The 22906-nt window shown below is 40.7% G+C and overlaps 1 protein-coding gene across 1 annotated transcript in view; it reads right to left on the bottom strand.

The window, feature by feature from the left end:
• Positions 1-21176, bottom strand: part of LOC127013191 (ethanolaminephosphotransferase 1-like) — a 55503-nt gene extending 34327 nt beyond the window's left edge. Inside the window, exons 1-2 of the mRNA XM_050891892.1 lie at positions 21132-21176; positions 5085-5153 (exon numbers count right to left, since the gene is read on the bottom strand). Coding sequence (XP_050747849.1) covers positions 5085-5114 — 30 coding nt within the window. The 5' untranslated portion in view covers positions 5115-5153; positions 21132-21176. The remainder of the gene's footprint in view (positions 1-5084; positions 5154-21131) is intronic.
• Between the last annotated feature and the right edge of the window lie 1730 nt (positions 21177-22906).

Genomic DNA, 22906 nt, shown 5'->3' with positions numbered 1-22906 from the left:
TAAATAATTTCAGATACTAATAATAGTTTTGAAATCAAATGTTTTGTTAATTTCTTTGGACTAGCTAGATCGACAGATGCATACATATTAATTTATATACATCTTTACATTTCCTCAATCCTATTATTACGTGACAAATTTGCATATTAAATTTGAATGCTTGGACTGATTAATTATCCTGACTAGATCCTCTTTTTCTACTATAGAACAACTAATAATATTCAGGAGAAATTGTGCAACTGATGTTGTACAGTGTAAACTTTCAAAAATCAGATGAAAATTCCTGAATATTTTTCAGTTACATTTCTTAGATGTTTTCTTTAATAACATTGGGGAAAATATTAAATCTGATAGTTGCTTTCCTTATGACCAGGACTGTATCACTAATTTTAAAATACTGTACTGTCAGCTCTTACAGTACTTAAAATACATCATGGAACGCATACAGCTACAATGAAAAATTTCAACGTATCTATCATTCTGAGTCTTCAAAAGTCCAATTCTAAATCCCCAAGAACAAGTGACAGCAAGTGTTCCCTGAAGCTCCTTTAGGAGAACACCTAAGGAGGAACCCTTCACTGCACAGTCCTCTCTTCTTACATTGACTGCACGCTCAGCATGCAGCAACAGCAGCACATCTCCTGATTTTGCTGCCTGGGGATGCAGAAACCTTGTAAGATGGAGGCTTGGTACGAATTGCCTGCTGTGGAATTTATCTGATGTCTATGACCTTACACGAAATAAGAAGGACAGACGCTGAAGAAATTCCAGATTGGTCTCTTTTAATCTAAAACATAGATCAAAATAGTGCGTTAAGACAACCTGTGGATGAACCATTTACATAGATATACAGAAGCCATCCAATATATTGTTTTAAAATGACTGATTTCTCCTGTATGATTCACAATAATTGTTGACTATTAAATAAAGTGGGATGCCATAAATGTCTGCTTTCTAATTAGGCTCATCATTCCAAATAGCCACAATGTCATTATTAAGTTATTACAGAAAATAATTTATGCTTACACAGTGCAAACATTGAAGACGTTATTTTAACCCATTTTCTTGCTATCGTGTATTTTAAGAAGGAAACCATCAACGGTTGTTACACTTGCAATCCCTTTGGCTAGTAGACACACCATGAAAAACAGTTACAGGAGATCTATCCTCAGGAAAACAGCCTCTCCTGCAGTTAAACCCCTAAGCATACTCTTTTGATCCTTACTGAACCTAATCTCTCTAGGTATTTCGAAAGTATTCCAGTTGCAAAATCCCTTTTGTTATATTTAATGCCCCTTATTCTTTTGATTGGCATTACACTACCATCACCCTATTTCACAATTCCAAAATTACAGGGTGTTAAAGATTAACTTCTTATACATGTTGGAAAAATACAGCCTGAATTTACTAGTAACCTATAGAAGGATACGTTGCAATCTTTATTATCTAATTAACAGACAGTAGAAGTCTAATACATCAATGCGCTACATGATTAATACAACTGGAGGTGCCACTAGGGAGAATCACATCTGCTCTCTGGCAAAACCATTGTATGCTTGAACCTTTTAAAAAACTTTTAGTTCCACAAAATACTGATTTCTGTTTTAACAGGTCTGCAGCCATTCATGCTAAAAGCCTTAATACAAACAGCAAATGTTTTAATATATCAACTGTCTATTTGGATAATGGTAAAGTACACATATTTACATAAAGCTCTGTTCAAACTTGAAATATTCCTTAACTAAGTCACTTGAGACCACTAAAATTCTACTCATGCCCAATTCTAGTGATAAAATCAAAGTTCATAAAGGCAACGGGGGTGGGGGTGGTTAATTGACTTCAGTGAAGCTGGCACACACCTGTGTGTCCCAGTGAGATTTCCTCCTTTTCCTCTCATTGTCCTGCACAAATGTGATTTCTCATGAATACAAATAGAGGAGGAATATTCAGTTCGTGTAGCAGCTAAGTAATATTATCCATTATCTGTCAGAGAGCACATGATTGTGCTTTATTATAAAATAAAAATCTTAATTAAAAGGCAAAAGGATGGAGCATTGAACTAATTAAAGATGAAATACCTATAGTTGCATAATCAGAATAGTTTTAAATAACATGTAGAGAAAGTTAATTGTTACTCTGTAATTTCATATAGGTGTTACTATAGTTTCATACAACGTGGAAAAGCTGCCACGGACAGGAGTATCTCAGAGTACTTCAAGCCCAGTATAGAATCCAGGCATGAAACATTACCCTTCACTTTCTGCTTTAGCACCAGGTTCAACACATTTACTGAAGCACATACATCAAAAAGTCACGCTCAAACTGACACAGGCACATGATACAGTACATAAGAAAAATGTCCTTGGAAGAGGAAAGAGAGGAAGGTAATGCTTAGGATTTCCAGGCAAATTTCTAACTTAAATGCACAAACTCTTTGCTTTCCTAGCATCCCCACCACAGGTGAATGAGCTGGGTTATGACAACATGTTTTCAGTTCTTACGCATGTCAACATCCCAGCTCATAAATTCCCACATCTTCTCTAATGTCAGGCTCTTCTTAATTTCTCATAACATAGGAAACACATCTTCCAATGAATTCTGTGTTACAGAATACAGAGAAACTTGTGTTGCAATTAGGACTAAATTGACATATGAAAGGCCAGACCCAAATCCCAAGCCTCTCTTCTCATAGATTTTTTTTTTTTTTTTTTTTTGCTTGGCTCTGTGAATTTTAGGTTGGTTTTTTTAACTCCTCTAGAATCTGGTAAAATTAGTCCCTGTGGAATGTTTATTTTCGTCAGATTAGAAACTAAAAGATAATTGATTCATACCTGCAAATGGATGTATTAGGATGTCTGAACTGAGAGAAATTACTTCATCAAGTCATCAAGAAGCACATTTGTACTGTCCAATTTTGAATTAACATGTTAGATGTAAAGTTTCTTCTTCTTAAAAAATTATCCCAGCTTTACTATATCTCCCTATTGCAATGCTATATTGTAAAATGTAAATTCAATATTATAGTCTAGATCACAAAATATTATAGTCTAGATCACGCTCATAGCCCAGTTATAACGCTTACAACAGGTACAAGCTACAAAAAAAAAAAAATCAATGACAAGTAAACGCATTCAAAGCTTCTCCTTCTAAAAATAAGACTCGATCACATTTATTATGATACCACTGTTTTACTTACACTTCAAGAGAATAAAAAGTATTTTTTGGTGAACAGATGAGCAGAATTTTCTTGGACTGAGTTTGGGACAACAGTTACTGCCACACCTGGTTTCAGTATCTAGCCAGGAACAAAACCATTCTAGCAACTTCCATTCCTACTAATATTTTACAAACAGTTAAATTTTGGCCAGTAAGGTTGGTGCTCCCCCAGTTCTTATTTTTATCTCTAGGAGCAACCAAGATGACTCTGCTGCAATCTCCATTACATACTGCTTTCCCCTCTGCAGCTGTGCATTCCCAGCTCCTCTGCAGGACTCTGATCTGACCCGGCAGTATCTTTTAATGTTAGGATGACTACTTCTACAAAAGCTGAGAGCAATATAATTTCCCTTTAAATCCTTGTGATACATCACTGAGAATTCTCCTGTAACGCTCTTGCACCAGAAGGCAAAGCAGAACATTCATTGCTGTATCTTCAGGGTTCAAACCAAACCTGATGCCCAAGTACAGACAGCACCCACTCTGGTCTTTGGTTCTGTACTCAGATTTCCCAGCTTTTGATATAGGTTTTCAGTCCTGTGCTCTGGTTTGGGTTCTCCTCCAGCAAGAAGTGAATAAAATCATGTGCACCTAAAATTTAAGGAGGTTTAAAAAATCTAAAGAGGTCACATTTTTTACAGGATCTATCACCCTATGCTACATGGGGACAGTCAAGAATGTTGCTTTTCTTCCGGGAAAACCCTGCAACCGTTAGAAGAACTTATCTCCAAAGGAAGTTTTTCGCTGACAATACCCTCCCTTCAATTTGATAGCAGATGAATACCTATGGATCTCATAAACCAAAGTGCAAGTGCACAGTAAAGCCTCTGCTCATCTCCCGTGCCAGACTCCAGAGTGCTGGGGGGGCTTTTCTGCCTCATTGCTTTCCTCAATATTATGATGGGAATGAAAACAGAGTCTCTGAACTGAATTATTGAATTCAGTTTCACATCTTTGAATGGCTTTTCTCTCATACCATGTTCGGGTTGGTTTTTAATTCTTAAGTTAGGTCATATAGACACTTTCATGAAATTACTTTGAGGTTATGAACGAGAGATTATGATTTTCCTGCTATATCAAGCATAAGCAATACCTGAATTATAGAACCCAAAGGTGGCAGACCCAACAGCACTCTGACCACATACGTCCTTTTTTTATTTGTATAAAGGTTTGTTTTCAAGTCTGCTCCAATCTAAAGATTTCCTCCGAAGAGGCAGATGCAGAAGTCATTGCTTCCTCGGAAATCAATAAAGTTCATATTTATTTGAGACACAGCCTTTTTTTTTTGCCAACAACAGCAAAACTAATTGTGAGCGGTTGTATTTTTAAAAACTGCAGATCATAATGCATTCAAGAGATGCCATCTTCCAATCGTTATGGTGATCATGGTAACCGCTCTCATTTTCAGCTTCTTAGAGGAATGCCTAGCTCCCTCGAGCAAGTACCCTCGGGAGAAAATGAGACAGCACTTGCATAAAATCATGTGCACAGCACAGAGATAAAGCCATGCTGTTGTTAGGCAGCATATGCTGCACAAAAATAATTTGTGCTAAGTAAACCCTTTAATGTCTGCAAAGCTGTTTAATGAAAGATGTAATAATGAAAGATGTAAAAAAGAAACAGATGCCTTTTGTATAGCAATCAGAAAAAAAAAACCCCAAACCTTTGTTTTTCTAAAAACAACCACCTCAAAATCCAAACATACTTATCTTAAATATAGCTATATACCCTGTAACATTTGTTTTCTTATACAGATGTCTTAATTTCAGCTTTATTAATCAATATGTATTTTTAAATGAAAATACATGCTGTATTTAAAACAAATTCTTACATTATCATGTGATATTTCTATTAAATAAAATTCTTACCTTAATAATTTTGTTCCAGATGGGCTGCATAACATATACAGATAAAGGATTTGTATCCACAGCACTGTACTGTGAGGAAAAAAGCAAACATGTTAAACAAAGCACTGAACAATGCATATTTTTCCATCTCTTTATATCCTTCAGCATCTAAGAATAATCACTCTTAAGTGTGACTGGTGTAAATTTATTTTATTCTGATGACCATTCATACAGTTTTGATTTAATTTAAAAGCACTGGCCTGGTTTACAATTACCTTGTTAGCAACTCTATGTACTAACACAAAGGTTTAGGCTGGTGAAATGGCAAACAGTTCTGTAGTCACATTTTACTTTTAAATTCTTACTCATTTTACAAGTTATCCTATAAGACTCTGCATTTCTACCGTATTTTGGATTTAATACCTTTATTTGCACTACCAGTAATGCATAGTCTGAGCAGTTGTTCATTGCTAGTACGCAGAATAGATAGTGCATATGGAATATGGTCATAAGTGGAATATTATCTCGCAGAGATACACAGCTTTTGACATAGTAACACAGCTGCATTTACACTACACTAATTAATGTAAGGCAATGTTATTATAAAAATAAGCTCTAAAATAGCACAGTTCATTACCACAATAAAATTGCCCTGTTGGACAGACTTGTAAAAATATTATATGTGTTTTATAAATTCCAGTAAGTACATATCTGTATCTTTTGCAAACAGAATATTTCAGAAATCCGAGCTCACCCTGAATTGCTGTTGTCTACTTTCTCCTCAGAGGACAGTATCAAGTTTTATCCTGCCTTGAGATTGCAGAACACAGACTCTGAACAATCTGCAGAATAATGATCTTAACTGATAATACCACTCGCAACAACGTTCTTGAGCCCTGGTGGGTCCACATTGGAAGAAGTTAGTCATCATTGGGGTGGTACACGTAATTCTTTCAGAAATTCTTGGACTTTGAAAGTGCATATATGGCTTATGTTGTTAGCATGATGCATATGACTCACAAAGATTCAGATAGATCTACAGCATTGTCCAAACATCGTGTGCGGACAACGGGAATAAGATAAGTACGTGTTAGATCACAATTTGTGGAAGCTGTTCACATGCAGAAGAGCTGATGACAGAGAGGTTTTCATTTCACCTAACTTCAGCTAACAGCTAATTGTTCTCTCTATAGTTAATTTATTGACCTCTCTTAGCCAACTACGCTTTGGATGAGATTGCACTCTGGAAGTACCTGTTTCAGGTCATTAATTATCAAAGAAGCCTAGACACTTGTCTTGAACTTAGGCACCTTTTAGGTGCCTGAAGTCTGGCAAGATTAATCTCAGTTTCAGTATCCCCATTTCCAAGCTTTTACACACACTCTTAACCTGCACACATCTGAGCTAAGAGCTTTCAGTGGACAAGTGCAAGCGGGACAAGAGATTAATGCAGTATGCCTCAGGTTTTGAATGCACGGTCTATGACTTTTCATCTAACCTTTCTGAGGATATCAGGCTACAGAGTGCTTAAGAACTCTTACACACGTTGCCTTTTTCTATCTGCATACAAAGGATACGTTTTAATTACTTTCTGGACAAAACAAAGCATTTGCTTAGTTATTTTGTAATTTGTGGTTAAGTTTTAATCACAGATAATAAATGTAGTATACTTGTAAAATTATTATAACACAGCTACATGTTGTGAATACATATTGGCCAATATCCAAGAAATCACCTATCACCTACTGGTCAGACCGGGCAGACTAACTTTCCACAGGGAATAAAATGTACAGTTTAGTGAAGTGTACATCACTGATTTTTTTTTCTAAAAATATTGGAAGTGTCACTTAAGTGTATCATTTTTCTCTGCTTCTGCCACCCATATTATTTAAAACATAAGACAATTCTGTCATCAACAGCTTTTCTGCCAGAATTCTTAAATACATTACCTCAGAAAAAATGAATTTGCAGGTAAAACTAAAGTTTTCACTATTTGGTATGTATTTGCAGCTCCAGATGCTGTATTTTATACTGTATCTTTCAAACACCGATTGTTACAACTGATTGATCTTTTGACAGTCCAGCTTGCATGCTAATTAACCCAGTCTGAACCGTCCATGGGCTTTGCTTATATTTATGCCAAAAATAACAATAATACCAAGCCATACAATACCTATGCCAATAGAACAGTCAGCTAGTACTTAATTCACATGAGAACTATGGAAATCCTCTGAAAAAGACGACAATTCCAAGTATCCATTAGCACTATTGAGGTTCCAGGTAATCAGGAATCTGCCCAAAGTTTCTCTGTAGCTATTGCCCATTTCCTTACCTCATCTGGTATTCAAAGACTATGCGAGGTACGTGATATTTTGCTGACCAGCAAATTCAATAAATTCAGCCATACCTGGATAAGAATGCGCAAAGGTCAAAATATGTGACCTTCGCTCCCGCTCTTGCTTTGGCTTTCTCCTTCTCCCCTACACCCCAAGCCTTCAAAGTCATGAATAAAATCACAAAATCCTAGTTAAATAACAACAGTAAAATGAGACTTTCTACCCAAAGTACTCACTGGCTGTCCAGACCTATTACTTTCTCCCAGGAGAAAAAAAGGAAAAACAATCTCATTTCTTTAAAATTATTTTCTTATATAGAAAAATATAAGAGATTATATAGGGATTATATGATTTCTATATTTTCTTAAATGGAAAATATAAGAGATTATGTAGTTTTCCAACATATCTCTATATAATAGTCATAAACATAAGACACAGAAAGCTTTTTGTTTGCTTGATGGCTTCCAAAGTCAAGCACCAAAAATCAAAACAGTCCTTATTAAAAAAAAAAAGTGGAATTACAGCCAGCTTCTGCCACCTAAAGACATTTCAAGACCCGTCGCACTTCATCGTGTTCATTCCTATGTCTGTGGCTGAACCACGGTCCTCTGGGCGGGGAAGGAACATTCAGCAGATGTGCAGAAGAATGGAAATTTGCTCTTCCCTCGTCAGTCATCTGTTTTAGCCAGACCAAAGGAAACACCCACGGAAAAAGCATTCCGCTAGTTTTCTGTCATGGCAAAAATAAAGCTTGACAAATAAAATCTGCTATACAGTTTAACACTCTGCTTTGCTCTGCTCCCAAGAAGCTACTAACCTCAAGGCCGTGAAATCCTCAGGAGTTTAATGTTCATGGCTGCTCAGAAAAGCAAATTACAGAGTAACATGCTCGCATTACAATCAATGAACATGAATGTACGAGTGCACTGAACCTGATGTCAAAAAAGTACTGCCGTTTGCTGTTGCATAATTCTGCCCCTCTCAGGGCACTTACAGTAAAAGACAGAAGTGGAGGATAAGCCTGTTGGAGGTTTTTAAGTGCAAGACTGATAGAAGTGCTAAGCACTCCCCAGCAGATACTTTCTGCACTAGAAAAGGGATCTTCATTGTCCTTATACAAAGAAGAAGGGCTTGGATTAATCAGAAAGCTTCTGTTAATTCTTTTTAAAAGAAGTTGTAATAGTTGGGAGGGAACAGCAGTAGTGAGGGAATAGGAAAAATGGCATTAATTGACTCGATCTTACTCCCAAGTTCAAAAATGCTTCTGCTGTTTTTTTTAAATAGCTGATATCTCCTTGAAAACCATCTGCTTTCCCTCTCTGCACTAATAATGGCTTCTAGCAGAGCTAGAAATGAGAATAGAGACACACGTGCACACGTACACGTTGACTCGGGCGGCACACGTAAGATGTGCTTTTACTCTGCATTCCTGCATCTTAATGTCCATCCAGGGGATCCAGCACAGCATCACGTCTGTACTGGTCAGCTGTGTTAGATGGAAGAGGAAAGATGAGAGGATTAAGGTGAAGGGGGGGAAAAAAGGTATAAACAGTAAGAAAAGTAAGAGTAAGGAAAGAACAGTAATTGAGGAAACGAGAGAAAGAAAAATGAGCCAAAGCAAAGGTTTGGCTACACAGAAGAAAGACAACTGTTCTGGAGTGGCAGAGCAGAGCCAACCCACCCATGGGTCAAAAGCACTCGCAGTGACCAAGGTCTGCACTGCTAAATACAGGACGAATGGTACCTTCTGGCTCATATCCACACAGCTTAGAAATACCTCCCCTTATTGCAAGCTGGTCATATCCACACCTCACAGCATCTGCTGGAGGGCTTTTGGGCCTCATTATCTAGCCCTACACACCTAACACATTATTAGCGTTGAGTATGTTTCATTTCGAAGTATCTGAAACAATCTGGAGACTACATTGTAACCCAGCAATACGGCACTTTCAGAGCATGGAAGTGAGCATTGTGTGTTGTGCACATTCAAAAATCCAAATGCCCACGTTGGGAAAGTGCTGAAGGATGGCGAAAGCCAAAAAATGGTGCATACTGCCTCCAGAATGGACTGTTTCCAAAACAAAGCCTAACTATTGTCTTGGAGAGACCTTCTGGAAAAGAAAAAAGAATCAGGGAGTGAGCTAACCATTAATCAGAGCAGACAGCTGGATCTTCACTGGGCTCCCTGGCCCTCTCCAGCCTTGCACTGTGGAGGTATCCCAAGAATAAAATTCTGGAATGACTACAACGAAGAAAAGAATATAAAGCATGTCTACACAAACTTCAGAGCCAGGAGAGAAAGCAAGTTGCAAGAAATGTAGTTGCATTAACTGCTGGGAGATAGTTACTTCAACTCAAGCTGCTTCTTACGCTAACAGACTATTCCTTTCCTGTACTTAAATTATCTTATTTCAGGTAGCACCATACTGTGCCATACAGTCTCATACATTCAGAGATACAGAGTAAAACTGTTGTGAATTGTTTATGTTTGAATTGTTGGCATCAAAATGACTCCGTGGGTTTTAATTTCATATTAGTAGCAACAAATTTGCAACACTTCACACTCCTGCCCAGAAATCAGCAAATTTTAATTTTTCATTAACTTCATGAATCAGCACATGATTTATTATCTCCATTGTATACACTGGAAGACTGAGGCACAGATGGGCTGTGATTCACCCTAAGAGTATATAGCAAAGGATACAGCCACAATATTGTTAGAGGTGTCATATTTATATACTTAATTTAAGTATAAGCAATACCAGTTTATTTAAATAAAGTCTGCCCATATTAGCTCAACTTTATACTTCAGTTCACTTTTACAAAAGGAAATAAAGAAGTCTATTAAAAATGTAAAGACTGAAAAGCTTCTTTCCCAGACAAATTAATGTTTAAAACAGCTATATATCAGATAGTAATCACAGTTTAGGTTGCAGTATATTGAATATATGGTTCTGTGATCCCTCAAATATTTCATGTGAAGTTAGATGCCTGTTATGGAAGAATGCACTGGCGGTTCCCACACAGAGAACCATCTAATGACGACATAAGGATGAAGAACATAAATACTGTGATACCTGCCCTTTTCCCGCAAGCAAACTCAGCCAGCTCAGGCACAGGCATGGAAGAGCCACAGTTGTACCTATGTGCTGATGTTCTAACAACTCAATGGTCCTGCAGGCTTGGGGAACCTCCTCTTAAGTCAAGCATTCCTTGTATTTACTTTAGCCATGCGAAAAAAATCTCTATCTATTAGTAAGCAATACCTGGCAAAAGAGCAAATGATGGAAAAGGGTGAGAACATGTAAAGAAGTTACTACAAGATAACCAAGTGTTTGCCTCGCGATGCACCTCAGCAGAAGTACCTGTGCATGTCGCTACCTCATGATGAGCATTTGATGAATTGAGGTAACCTCTGCCTAAATGTAAAAGGATAAAGTACTTCATATTTTCTGTGGGGAAGCACCAAAATGAGAGCACCTGAAATGCAGTAAGTTTCCCCACACCTTATTCCACAAAAATTATCACTCTAAAACTAGTTCAAACTGTTATCAAACTTTTAAAGTGCTATCAAAGTTTTAAATGACCTTTGAACCTGTAGTCATTTACATCTGTTCCAAATGAATGAAAAAGGGAGGGGGGAAACAAATCATTTTCTCCTCCTCCTAAATTAACTTTTCATGAAGATAATTGAAGACAGTCTAAACCAGCTGAGAATCAATACATCAAATTCAAAATAGGCAAAATTACGGTCTTTAAACAAGTGATCTGTTGAAAATAATAAATCTGCAGAGTGGTTTTCCACAATATTTGCATGATGGCATATTTCCACAATGCCACCTGGACATCTACTGATCACTTCTCCAGCACATATAAATGTAAGCTTGTCATTATTTGGCCTATACTTATACGCAGGGACCTACATCATGGATGGAAAATTTCGAGGGATCTGCTGATGGAAAAGGTTTGAAAACCTGATGTTCCACAGTGTATATTTGAAATAAAATAAAAAAGATTTAAGCAAGTGATGAGGTTTTACCGTCTACCGTGTATGACCCAGCTACCCCTCTCAGGGCCAGCGCAGCACAGGCAGCCCCTTCCTTGGGTGCTCATGGGCAGAGGCTCCCAGGTGCTGAGGGCAGCGGCCGGGTCCCAGCCCTGGACGCCGGGAGCTTTCAGCTGAGCTTCTGCCGGTGGGACAGGATGGGCTGCCGGGCCCTGCCCTGCCGTCCCCGGGCCCCCACCACCCCCAGCCATTGTGGCACCCTGGCAGCTACCAACACCTTCCTATGGCTTCTTTTATCACATGTCCTCTCTGATGATGCAATTTCACAATACCTGTGTTTTGTAACTGACAGACAAGGGGATACGAGGAATGACAATGGACTGGGCGAGGAATATTCTCTTCTGCATTAGACAAGGTTTTTTGTGGTTCTGAAGGCTGCAAAATGACCCTCCCAATCCAGGGCATGAACCAGTTGCTATTTAAGAGAGCTCGGTGGGAACTCTCCCTTCTGGGCAAGTTATTTCATACTTATGCAACACGAACTTGCCTTCTGTGGTATCTTACACTTCTGGAACCATACAAAAATTAAAGAAAATACTGAAATACTGACACATCTGGTAACAATTTTCCATCCACCTTTCAGATTCCTAGAATACATTAAACACGTGGGTTTTAATTCTACTTTATAGATGTTTTTACAGGTTTGTAGATGTTATGGGACACAGTCTTGGGTTTTAACAAAAGCTTCACAAAGGGGAAGAAAAGTATGCTATAAACAACAACAGACCTATACAATATTGTGGATGCCAAATGAATTCCAAATGTTCAGCAGTTTAAAAGTGCTGATGTATTCCAAAACACAGTCCTGTTATTTCTAATAATAAAATTACTTTCTGTTATATCACCATTTAGTTAATTATCCATAAGTAATGGCTTGGATATGGTATTTCCTATTGCTTAAATAGTTTGGTCTACCCTGCCTTTTCCTCCCATCCATGTATATATTTTTTTTTAATTAGGTCACCGAAACCTCAGTCCAGGAGTTACAAGCCTCTAAGACATCTAGGGCTGAAGCATATGAGTAGAAACTAAAGAACAGGGTTTGTAATTTAGTCTGGAAAAGAGTAGGTGGTGGTGGGCATGTAATTGCATCCTCAGATGCAAATGCTTGTCTCTCTGGGGGTCTGCAGTTGTGGACTCTATTACCCGACGGACTCTATTACCCGACGGTGGCACTGGCAGTACTAGGGCTGGATGTAGCTGCACTGTGAGGGAAGAGGCTGCCTCAGTTGGGATCCGGAGCGGTTCTCTCCACTGACTTTGCCCCCTTCAGTTCCATTAGCCTGTGCATACCTACGGCTAGGAAATATGGTTAAATTTTCCTTCCACCTTAAACTATTCCTGGTAAAATACTCAAAACCCAATGCTGTGGTTTGGGCAACTCAACAATTCTGGTTGGTATTACTAAGTCATCAGGAAGTTATTATGTAAATTGCTGTCCTGGGGATGCTTCTTTGTAAATGTATACTTATCATTCAGACCTCCCCATTTTCAGGAATCCTGACACACACGTTGGGCCACACGTCACATCCTGTCACTTAATGGAGGCACGTATGAACCTATGTCCATGAGGTCACGGGGCACATGGAGTTGTGGGTCAGGATAGGCCGCTGTTAGTGAGTCATGCCTGCCAGTGGCACATCCCCTTGCTTGCAGAGCAGTGTCATCGCCTCAAGATCACAGGATCACGGGTTAGGATCACAGGATAATTCAGGTTAGAAGGGACCTCAGCAGGTCTCTAGTCCTACCTCCTTCTCAAAGTAGGCTCAGCCAGGAACTCAAACCAGGTGCTGGGTTCTGTATCCAGTTGGGTCTTGAAAAGCTTCAAGGATGGGGACTGCACAACCTCCCTGGGCAACCCATGCCACTGCCTCACTGTGTTCTTGAGGAAAATTTTCTCCTTATATCCAGCGTGAAGATGTCTTGTTTCAGCTTGTGCCTGTTGTCTGTTGTCTTCCCACCACGCACGATTATAAAGAGCCTGGCTCCATCTCCTCAAGGACTTCCCTATAGGTACTGGGGGGCCGCTGTTAGGTGCCCCTGAAGATGTCTCATCTCCAGGCCAAACCAGCCCCAGTCCCTCAGCCTCTCCTCACAGAAGAAGTGCTCCAGCCCCAACTCCCCTGGTGGCCTCCGCTGAACTTGCTCCAGTTTGTTGACGCCTTGTATTGGGGACCCAAAACTGGACACAGTATTCCAGATGTGGCATAATTACTTCCCCTTTACTTAATGGGCTGTGCTACTGTTAATACAACCCAGGATGCTGTTGACCTTCTTTGCTGCCAGGGCACGTTGAGGGCTTGTGTTCAGCTTCCTGCCTACCATAATCCCATTTGCCAGGAGTAAAGGGCTGACGGATCGCAGATCTGCTGACTAGCTATGCTTGAAATGTGGGATCTATGAGAGACATCAGAGCCACACTACAACTGAGAGAGAAGCACTTCTCTGAGAGAAGTCATAATGTGCTGGCCCCAACAGTGAGATTCTTGCTCACTATGTGAGACTAGATAGATCTGATTCTTTACTGACAGGACTGTAAGCACCCAGACCAGGGAGAGGTGAAGAGGGGATAACACTGGAAGTCAGCAACCATTTTTCAATCAACAGTAGTTATATTAAGGATGCTGCCTAACTTGTCTCCAGGAAAAGGCTTTGTTTAGTGGGACGCGTTCAAACACTTAACAATGAAGCCAAAATGATGGAAAAGAACACAGAAATAAGATTAAATATTGAGCAAGGGCTAACAGAAGGCAGATGCACATTTGTTGCTGTAAAGGGACAAAGGTAGAGGCTGGCCCAGATTGGCAAAAGAACAAATCCTGCTAAAAAACAAAACCTGCACACTCTCAAGGAACTGCACAAAAAGATCCTTAACCATCCCTATTCAAAGAAGTTCTAGCATGGCAAGGAAGTTGATTTCTATGCAGTTTCTGTATAGACTGGTCTTCTACAGTTAGTAAAAGGAAACGACAGCAGGATTCTGTGCTACATCTATTTGTGTCCATGTACAAACATGTGTGTTTTTGGAGGTGCCAGCAGCCCTTTAAAGATCAAACAGTAGACCGAATTCCCACGCAGCTGTAGCTCTGCCAGAGCATGTACCTAAATCTCTGGGGAACCCAAAGAAACTGCTCTAGGCCCAAAAGGGCAGAGAGATTGAAAGTGGGTTGCAATTTTCATGTGGGATGCTGAACAGGGGTTCTGTACCACATACACTAAACAGTTGTGTTATCTAGTATCCTGACACATAAGAGAGGAGATATTTCACAGAAAGATGCAAAAACCCAGTTCCTCCCTCTACAAAACAACTCTTATAAGAATGGTTCCCCTACATCTATAACAAATAATACACATTCAAATCACAGATACATCTTTGCAATTAGTCTTCTATTAAAACACAGATGAATAAACAAAAATAAATACATAAGAATACATAAATGTGTATCCATGCATATCCTACACATAAAACTCCAGTAAGCATTTCAGAACACTAACATCTCTTGATAAAACAATAAAATGAAATTATGTGGTTGGTATTTGCACTTCTATGAGACTCAAGGTATACAGCTCTCTATATCCAGTGTATTTGTCCCAAAAGTGATCTAATGAACCTTTGTAAATTCATGGGCACAATGTGGCACTCAAAACAACATACAATTACACCATCACTAGGAAAAAAGTCCTGCAGCAAGTAATATCAAATGCAGCATCTCTGTGATGTGATTTTATCATGTTGTTGGCTCATTAGCATTAGAATATATGTAGAAGGAAAATAACGATTACAGAGCTCTTGAAATGCTACATTATGTCAGCTACCATTACAACAGGATAAGGAATAAGAAATGGTGTGCGCACGAAGATGGTCTTTCAGAATTATGGAATTCATTTGGCCCACGACTCTTCTACGCCTGAATACAGTGACAGAAAATGTAAGGGTAATAAATGATTTGTTTTATTTCACATATTATTCAACTACTTGTAATCACAACCCCAGTCTTCCAAGCCATCAAAGTAATATGAAGAAGACTTCAAGATTTTATTTGTAGAACAGTGGGCTGTTGACTCACCAGTTTTATGGAAGGTAGAAAATGTTAGTTTTCACTGCCTCATATTCAAGGGCTTTATTAAACTGAGGTGGTTTGAAAAAACTGATGATAACTGCTTTTAAATGATATTTGGAATTAAAAATTAGGGAAAAAAACTAAAAATACCATCTGCAAAATCACTATATAATAAACATGTAATTATGTACTCAACATATATAAAATTGCCCACGTGCAATCACGAACAGTATTAACTGTCTCCTAAGAAGTTCCAGATAAACGTGCAAATGAATGTCTCCTGTCCTAAATTTTCAAAATCATGTAAAATCCTTGTGCTACCGGAGTCAAAAGCAAAACTCCTGTTCAGTCAACGTGAGCAGAACCCATTATGTTTCTAAATCTCATAGTTACACAGGTAGCCTTGGAAATGCATAATGACTTAACAGAAATCCAGTCTTGTATCTGGATCACTCCTGAACTTCCAGAAAGTAATTTGCTATTTTATACTCAACACACTTTGCTCTTTTGGTATAAGTCAGTATGAGAGAAACAATCAAGCCCTGGAACGTGATCATCATATGTCTGATCTTGTTTCTCTAACCTACCCAAATGAGGGCTGGGATGTAACTTGAGAGGTCTTCTAGTCCAGCGCATTCACCTAATGCAGGATCACGTTTAGTAGACATTCACAAAGCAGATCAAATTACCATGAGGTAATGAGCCAATTGCTTGTGATAAACGACCATGTCAGCAGATTAAAATAGAACACATTATCCAAAACTTTGCTAAAAAAGGTGTAAGCAACTGTTTATTAACACTCAACACTAGATTGTAGATCCTCCCTCAGAGAAATCGAACCATTTCTTAAGACTGATAAAATGATTGCACAATCCCCCTTAGTACCTGTTCCAACGACCCTTATGGACACAAGACTGACATAGCATCTGCCTTAAATGTCTCTTCGTGCAGCCAAAACTTACATATTGTCTTTCTTTAAAAGGGCATGCATGAAGACTAACTGGCTGTTAGGCTCTTACTCCCACAGTACTCAGACTGTTTCTCACAGTTCATCTTTTCTAAGCCTCCTAATATTCCTAATGCCATTCTGTGGATTGTAAACTGTGTGCTAAAGCAAGCAGGACACTTTATTCCAGCTGATACCTGATCAGTACATCAGCTACAGGAGTAAATGTAACCCTTTGACATATCTATGACAGTTTACACTTAAGAGCTTTTTTCTCTTTATTATAACAGCCACAACGCTGCTGACACTCTGATCCCCAGTTATCTTTTCCGCAGTCTGTTGTCTCTTATGTTCAAAATGTTGATTTTTCTTTCGCCTAAGCATTGTACCTGGTTTACAGTATTTTTTCATATTGATTTCTGGCCATTATATCCCTTTTTCAAGAACATTTTAAATCATAAGCCTATTCTTCAAAGTGCTTTAGTATCACATGAAAATTTTACAAGAGTAATCTCCTTTCTGTTAATTAATGAAAGTATTGAACAGCAATGGAGCCAGAACAGAGACAACTCTGTAGGAGGCATCCCATTCGACAGAACCTCCTACTCCAACAGAGAACTGAAAATTACTCTTTAGACTAATGTGTTTCCATATTACACTGATTTTATCTTACTTACATCTACCTACTTCACTTATGAGAATGTGGGACAATATCAGAAGTCTGACTGAAATGAAACCACATATACCTCACATACTGGCCCCCCCTTCTCCACACAGGGAGTTACCCTCTAAAAAAATGGCTTAGAGGATAGAAACAGTGTGGACATACCAAGATGAAAATATGGACCCTTAGACCTTAACTTTTAACGTTATCTCTGATTTTTTTAAACCATATTTTCCAAAGCCTACTCTTTGAGTCAAGCATCTATAGTTTGTCCTTAAATCTCTTTTATTCTGAAAGAGGATAAGGTGTCAAAGTTTTCTGGCTTGGAAAACCTCCATGCATAGGTGCTGTAGAAAAGCTGATTCAAGGCAGATTTGCAAGGGAAATCCTAAGATCACAGTGATGAGAAGAGGCAATGGCAACAAAAGCTCATCATTAACATTATTGCATTCTGGTGAGGAGGATAAAAATAAAGAACGAAATTCTGCTTTCATTTGTAGTCATCACCTGGCTGTCTCAGAACTGCCTGTTTCCAACAGAAACCCAAACAGGCAGAAAAAAGGCAGCTGTGTAATTCCATGGGTGCTCCTCTAGAACTGCAAAATGCTGATAACAGAAATATAAAAGTAGGAATGACATGACCCAAGCCCTGTAATTGCAGCTGGTTGCAGCTTTTCGGCTGTGTCACTCCAGATCCTAGAGAATAGCACAAAATCCAAGTATCAGCTTCTGCTCCACAGTTGCAGCAAATCACCTGAGCATGCAACTGTCCTGAAATCAGTACCTGCCCACCTGCCCCACAGGCAAGACGACTGCAGAATTATCACAGCCGCAATACCCAGGGTTGCGTCTGAACTGTCTCATCGTCACATCTCCACCTGTTCTCAGTGCACTTTTGAGCAGAAAAAGGAAAACTGAATCTCTGAATCGCCATTAACATGCAGAACAAACAGGAATAGATTTGTAAAGTCAAATAGCTAGCCCTAAGGATCCGATGTCCATGCTATATGGATTTCAGAAGGTTTTACACTGAACTGGTTCCAGTATGATACCATGGACTGAATGTATTGGGTGTACTTGTGTGTTCCTAGTACATCTGGTTTAGGTTCATTCAAAGGGAATGCATTTTGTGTGCTCTGGGGTCACTCTGACGTAAATCACAGCTTGGTAATTGGGGAAAACTTGCTTCGAAAGCATAATATAGATGGACCTGACGATGCTAAAGGGTGCTGAAGTCTTTGCATTCATTAGGTCTGCCATTCCCTTTGCAAAGAACTGTGCTGGTTTTGTTGCCAAGGCCCTCCTCCAGCTGCGAACAGGAGACAGACAGTGCCTGAGACATACAATTGTGGCATTCATGGCAGAGAAATGAGTTCAGCTGTGTGAAAATTTTGAAAATTGAACAGTATTTTTTTCAGGCCAAGTTTACCTTTATGAAAGGAGTTGATTACACAAATTATTCTTTTAAGTTGCGTTATGATCAGCTCCTGAATCAGCTCAGCGGATAAACTGTGCAAAGCGCGGAACATATTAAGCCACTGATACTAGTGCAAATATAATGCTGCAATGTGATACACAACAGAGAGATGGATGCCCCTACCTAGTTCCCTAGGCATGCTTCAGATCTGGAAGCAATATGTTGTTTTAGCTCAGTACTGAATGTGTGCTAATAAATTCTTTCAGAGATTATCTAGCTCTTCACAGGGCCAACCCATGTATCCCTCCACTGTACTCTAGAGCTGGGTCCAGCAGGAAACACACTACAGAGATAGCCAGGTGGTTGTAAAAAGAGGTAACCTGTGTCTGCTGGGCACAGCAATCTGAGTTTAGTGCTAGTCCTGTTGAGTAGGCAGCAAAGGCAGCAGCAATCTCCTCAGCGCAGCTGGGAAGCTGGAGGAGCAGGATGAGGTGAGGCCCTAGGCTGAAGGGGAGGAGGTGACAGCCAGAGGGCAATAAGAGGTTGAAGAGCATGTCTTAGGCCTGGGAGGTGGTGAGAACAAAGCTGTGGTTGTGGTAGCAGCCTTGGGCATGGGAGGGTGAGGTGAGGAGATTGTGGCAGTGATTAGTGTCTCCTTGCTGCACTCCTTTTGCATTTTTGGAGGACTTTAACCCATTGTGAGCAGCACTTCAGGAATGGGCAGAGCTGCCATCGCCTGCCATATCCTCCTGCAACCTGGAGCACCGGGAAGACGGTGCAGATACCTCACCAGCTCAGCAGCACTGACCTCATGCAGCTGTATTTCTCTGGGTGTAACCTGTGTCATTTGGATTTATTTATTTATTTCCAGGATGTCCCAGTCCTGAGTCACCTTGGATAATAGGCAACCGACTATTTGATTTCATCTTTCTAAAACCTATACTTACCATAGTTTTCCACAACATAGTTGAACAGATACTTCTCAAGCGTGTTGGCTGATTCCTATAGTTAAGAAAACTACCTAACATATTTTCTGGCCTTTGCAATGCTCCCAAGAAACCAAAGCAATTTTAATATACTCAACTAAAATGTTTTGATATGTGATTCTGTCTTCTGGTAATCATTTGCCCTGTAATTCACAAGTACTACACAATGATTACAAGTTTGAAAAAAATGTTATTTTGATTTTTCCCATGTGCACTTGTTTGCAGCTACTTTCATTCAAGTGATAAGGAAGAATGTAATACAAGTGTTCCTTGTATTTGTACTACAAACTCAAATATTTTAGGAAAGTTACTTAAAGAACAATGTCTGTTTATGCTAAAAATAGCTTTTTTTTTTTTCCCTCTCAGTGGTGATCTCAGTCAAGACTGCGGCTCCACTATTCAAGCACAGGCCTGTGCAACTTACGCCCAGTGGCCAGATGCAGCTTGCAGCGTGTTTTATCCCACTCACACTGGAGACACACAATCGGGTTGGTATATTTTAACAAGCTGCTGTGCATAACAAGTTCCTAGTAAGTGACCTGGAGAAGGCTCTTGAAACCACAGTTACTCCACCACCATTCACCCTGCAGGCAGAACTGCTGGCCCAGGGAAGGGAAGGGCTTGGTAGGAGCTGGGAGAAGCTGAGTGCCCTGGTTGGAGGCCAAGCTGGGAGGGTGCATGGTAAAAGGAAGAAGGCAAGAAGCATGGAGAGCGCGGGGTAGGGGCTGCTTTGGGAAACTGAACATAAAATAAAAAGTTGGGCGTTGTGCTGGTGGAAGCTGGTGTGCCCCCCATGCTTTTAACAGGGAGCGGGGTTAGGGTGTGTAAACAGGGTGGCACGGCCCATCTCAGACACCTGCACCTCAACTAAAGCAAATTTGGATAATCCCCTACAACACACCTGCAATGCCCTGGGAACAAAACCCAACTATCTCATAAGTCTGCAACATAACGTTGGTAAATCAAAATATCTAATGATCCACCCATACATTTGAATTCTGCAGGCCTGTTATTTGAAAACATGAGGTTTAGTTCAAATTATTTGAAGTAAGCTTTTTTTCCTGGCTTTCTTATTTATTTCTCAAAGCCAAAGCATTCCTGCGTACAAAGAATTTGCACAGAGCCAGACAAGAACCATCAATGCACACTTCCTTACAGAAATACCGAATTACTCCTAACCCACGCCTCTTTAAAACGTGCAGGGCTTTTAAAGATGTTGCTACTCACTTAAAATCCAGTTAACTTTGTTTCCACCGAGACCTGCCACTTCGTAAACACCCAGTTCCTATCCTCATACTCACTTGATCCAAGCAAGACCTCGGCCAGGTACAGGGCACCCTGCGGGCGGGTGCGGGCTGACCGAGAGGCCACAGGTAAGAGCCCGGCGGACCCTCCGGAGGCGGAGGGATAGCCGGGCCGGCCGGCACCGCACGCAAGAGCGGGGCTGGCCGCTCAGCCGCCACGGAGCGGAGCCCTCGGGAGCCCAGACACGCCAAACCGGGAGGACCAGCCGCAGCAGGGGCCGCCGTGCCCCGGCGGCCGCACGCCGCTTGCCCCCCGCCCTGCCCCGGCTCCCGGGGTCCCGCCGTTACCTTGTACCGGCGGAAGCCGTCCAGCTGCCGGCCGCTGACATACCGCCACATCGCCCCGCCGTGCTCCGCGCCGCGCCGGGAGGGGAGGGGAAGGTAGGGAGGCGGCGGGGCCGGGGGCGGGCGGAGGGCGGCTCCGCGGCCGCGCCCCGCGGGCTGGGGCCTGCCCCCCGCTGCCGGGCAGCCGCGGCGGCACCGGCGTCCCGGCGGTGCGTGGGGCCGGGATGCCCCGCGGGGCTGGGGGCCCGCAGGCGGTGGCCTCTCCCCGGGTGGCTCCCGCCCGCCCGCCCACGCCCGTGGGACCAGGCGTTTCCCCGTGGCCCCAGTACGTTCCTCCGGCCTCGGTGCCAGGCTGCCATTAGCGTCTTTTATAAACCGGTGATTTGCTGGTGGGACTCGGTACTGGGGACAGTCTGCAGCAGCCTCCCGTGGTCACAGCGAGCCGTAATCCAAGTAACGTTGCAGTATCAGGCCCTGAGACTATTTTTCTGGTTAAAGGTGTGTTAAAGATGCCGTGTTTATAGTATGCGCGAAGATGTGCCTGTGGAGACAGTATACAAAACAATGTTAAGTAATGTGTTTTAGAAAGAGGTGACACTGAGGATTAAAGATTTTATTGGCATTCCTTTCCAGCAATAATCTGCCTCTTGCATCTCTTTATTAAAACACCTGCACCAGAGCCCTTTATACCACATCAGTCTGCAGTACATTCTGCACCTTCTGATTTCCAGAGAGGCGAGGCACTGGTGTAGGCAAAAGACTGGAAAACATCAGGAGTAATGTTTCATTTGCAAATGCATTTAAGCATATGGCATGACACCTTGCGTTACCTTCGCTGTACACTATTAGAGGGACAGTTGAAATCATACACATCAGGGGCTGAGATCTTATTGACCAAATGGAATCTATCCAGAAAGGAAATCAATTAAAATCCATTACTCGCACGCTGTGAGCTCTTCCAGGCACCTAATGCATTGTGAGAGCCAGTGTTATTTTACAAACCGTGCAGGTTTGATAGGAATTATATACAAGTTAAAACTGCTAAGTGCAAACTGTATACAGTGGTTCTTGTTCTGTATTATTAATTACGTATTAATCACTTGAGATGTGCTTACACCTACATTCTGCTTCCAGCAGCAGCATCTAAACTTCTGCTCTTGAAAACAACCCAGAACTGTAGCACTCGGCTTCGGGCTACAGAGTTAAAGCTCGATTCCAGTTAGGAAAGCTAAAGCATTTGGAGCTCATATTTTTCAGGAGCCAACTCTAATTTTAATTAGTGTTCATGCCCTGGATTTTGATTTGGGATCCCCTTCACCTCTCATTGTTACTATCGTGTTTTTAAGTTGTATTATGCTATTGAATTAATCTACAAGGGCATCTAAGAAAAGACTCATGACTACTACTGTACTCAGCGCAATTTTTTTATGCAAGTAAGTTACTAAAACTGACCAAACCATTTTATAGTTATCACTTTCATTTCTTAACTCCAACACTCATAAGCCTCAAATGCAAAACCAGAAATTTGGCTCAACAACTATTAGCAGTGTGATGGACAGTGGTAGAAAAGGTGCTTGCTTTTCTGAAAGCCAGAAGCTCGCAAAGTATTTTTTCTCTTTGCAGGCCTCTAAATTTATGTTAAAAGAAGATGTGCTGTCACAAAGATATCTATATCTATATATAGAATATATACAGATATAGCAGATACAGAACACGAGTTTTATTTCCTGTTCTTCTCTCAAAACTGTCTTGGTGATAAATGAAACACTTTAAAAAAA

The sequence above is a fragment of the Gymnogyps californianus genome, chromosome 2 (genome assembly GCF_018139145.2).
Source record: "Gymnogyps californianus isolate 813 chromosome 2, ASM1813914v2, whole genome shotgun sequence".
Taxonomy (NCBI): Eukaryota; Metazoa; Chordata; class Aves; order Accipitriformes; family Cathartidae; genus Gymnogyps; species Gymnogyps californianus.
This window is presented reverse-complemented; position numbering and strand designations above follow the sequence as displayed.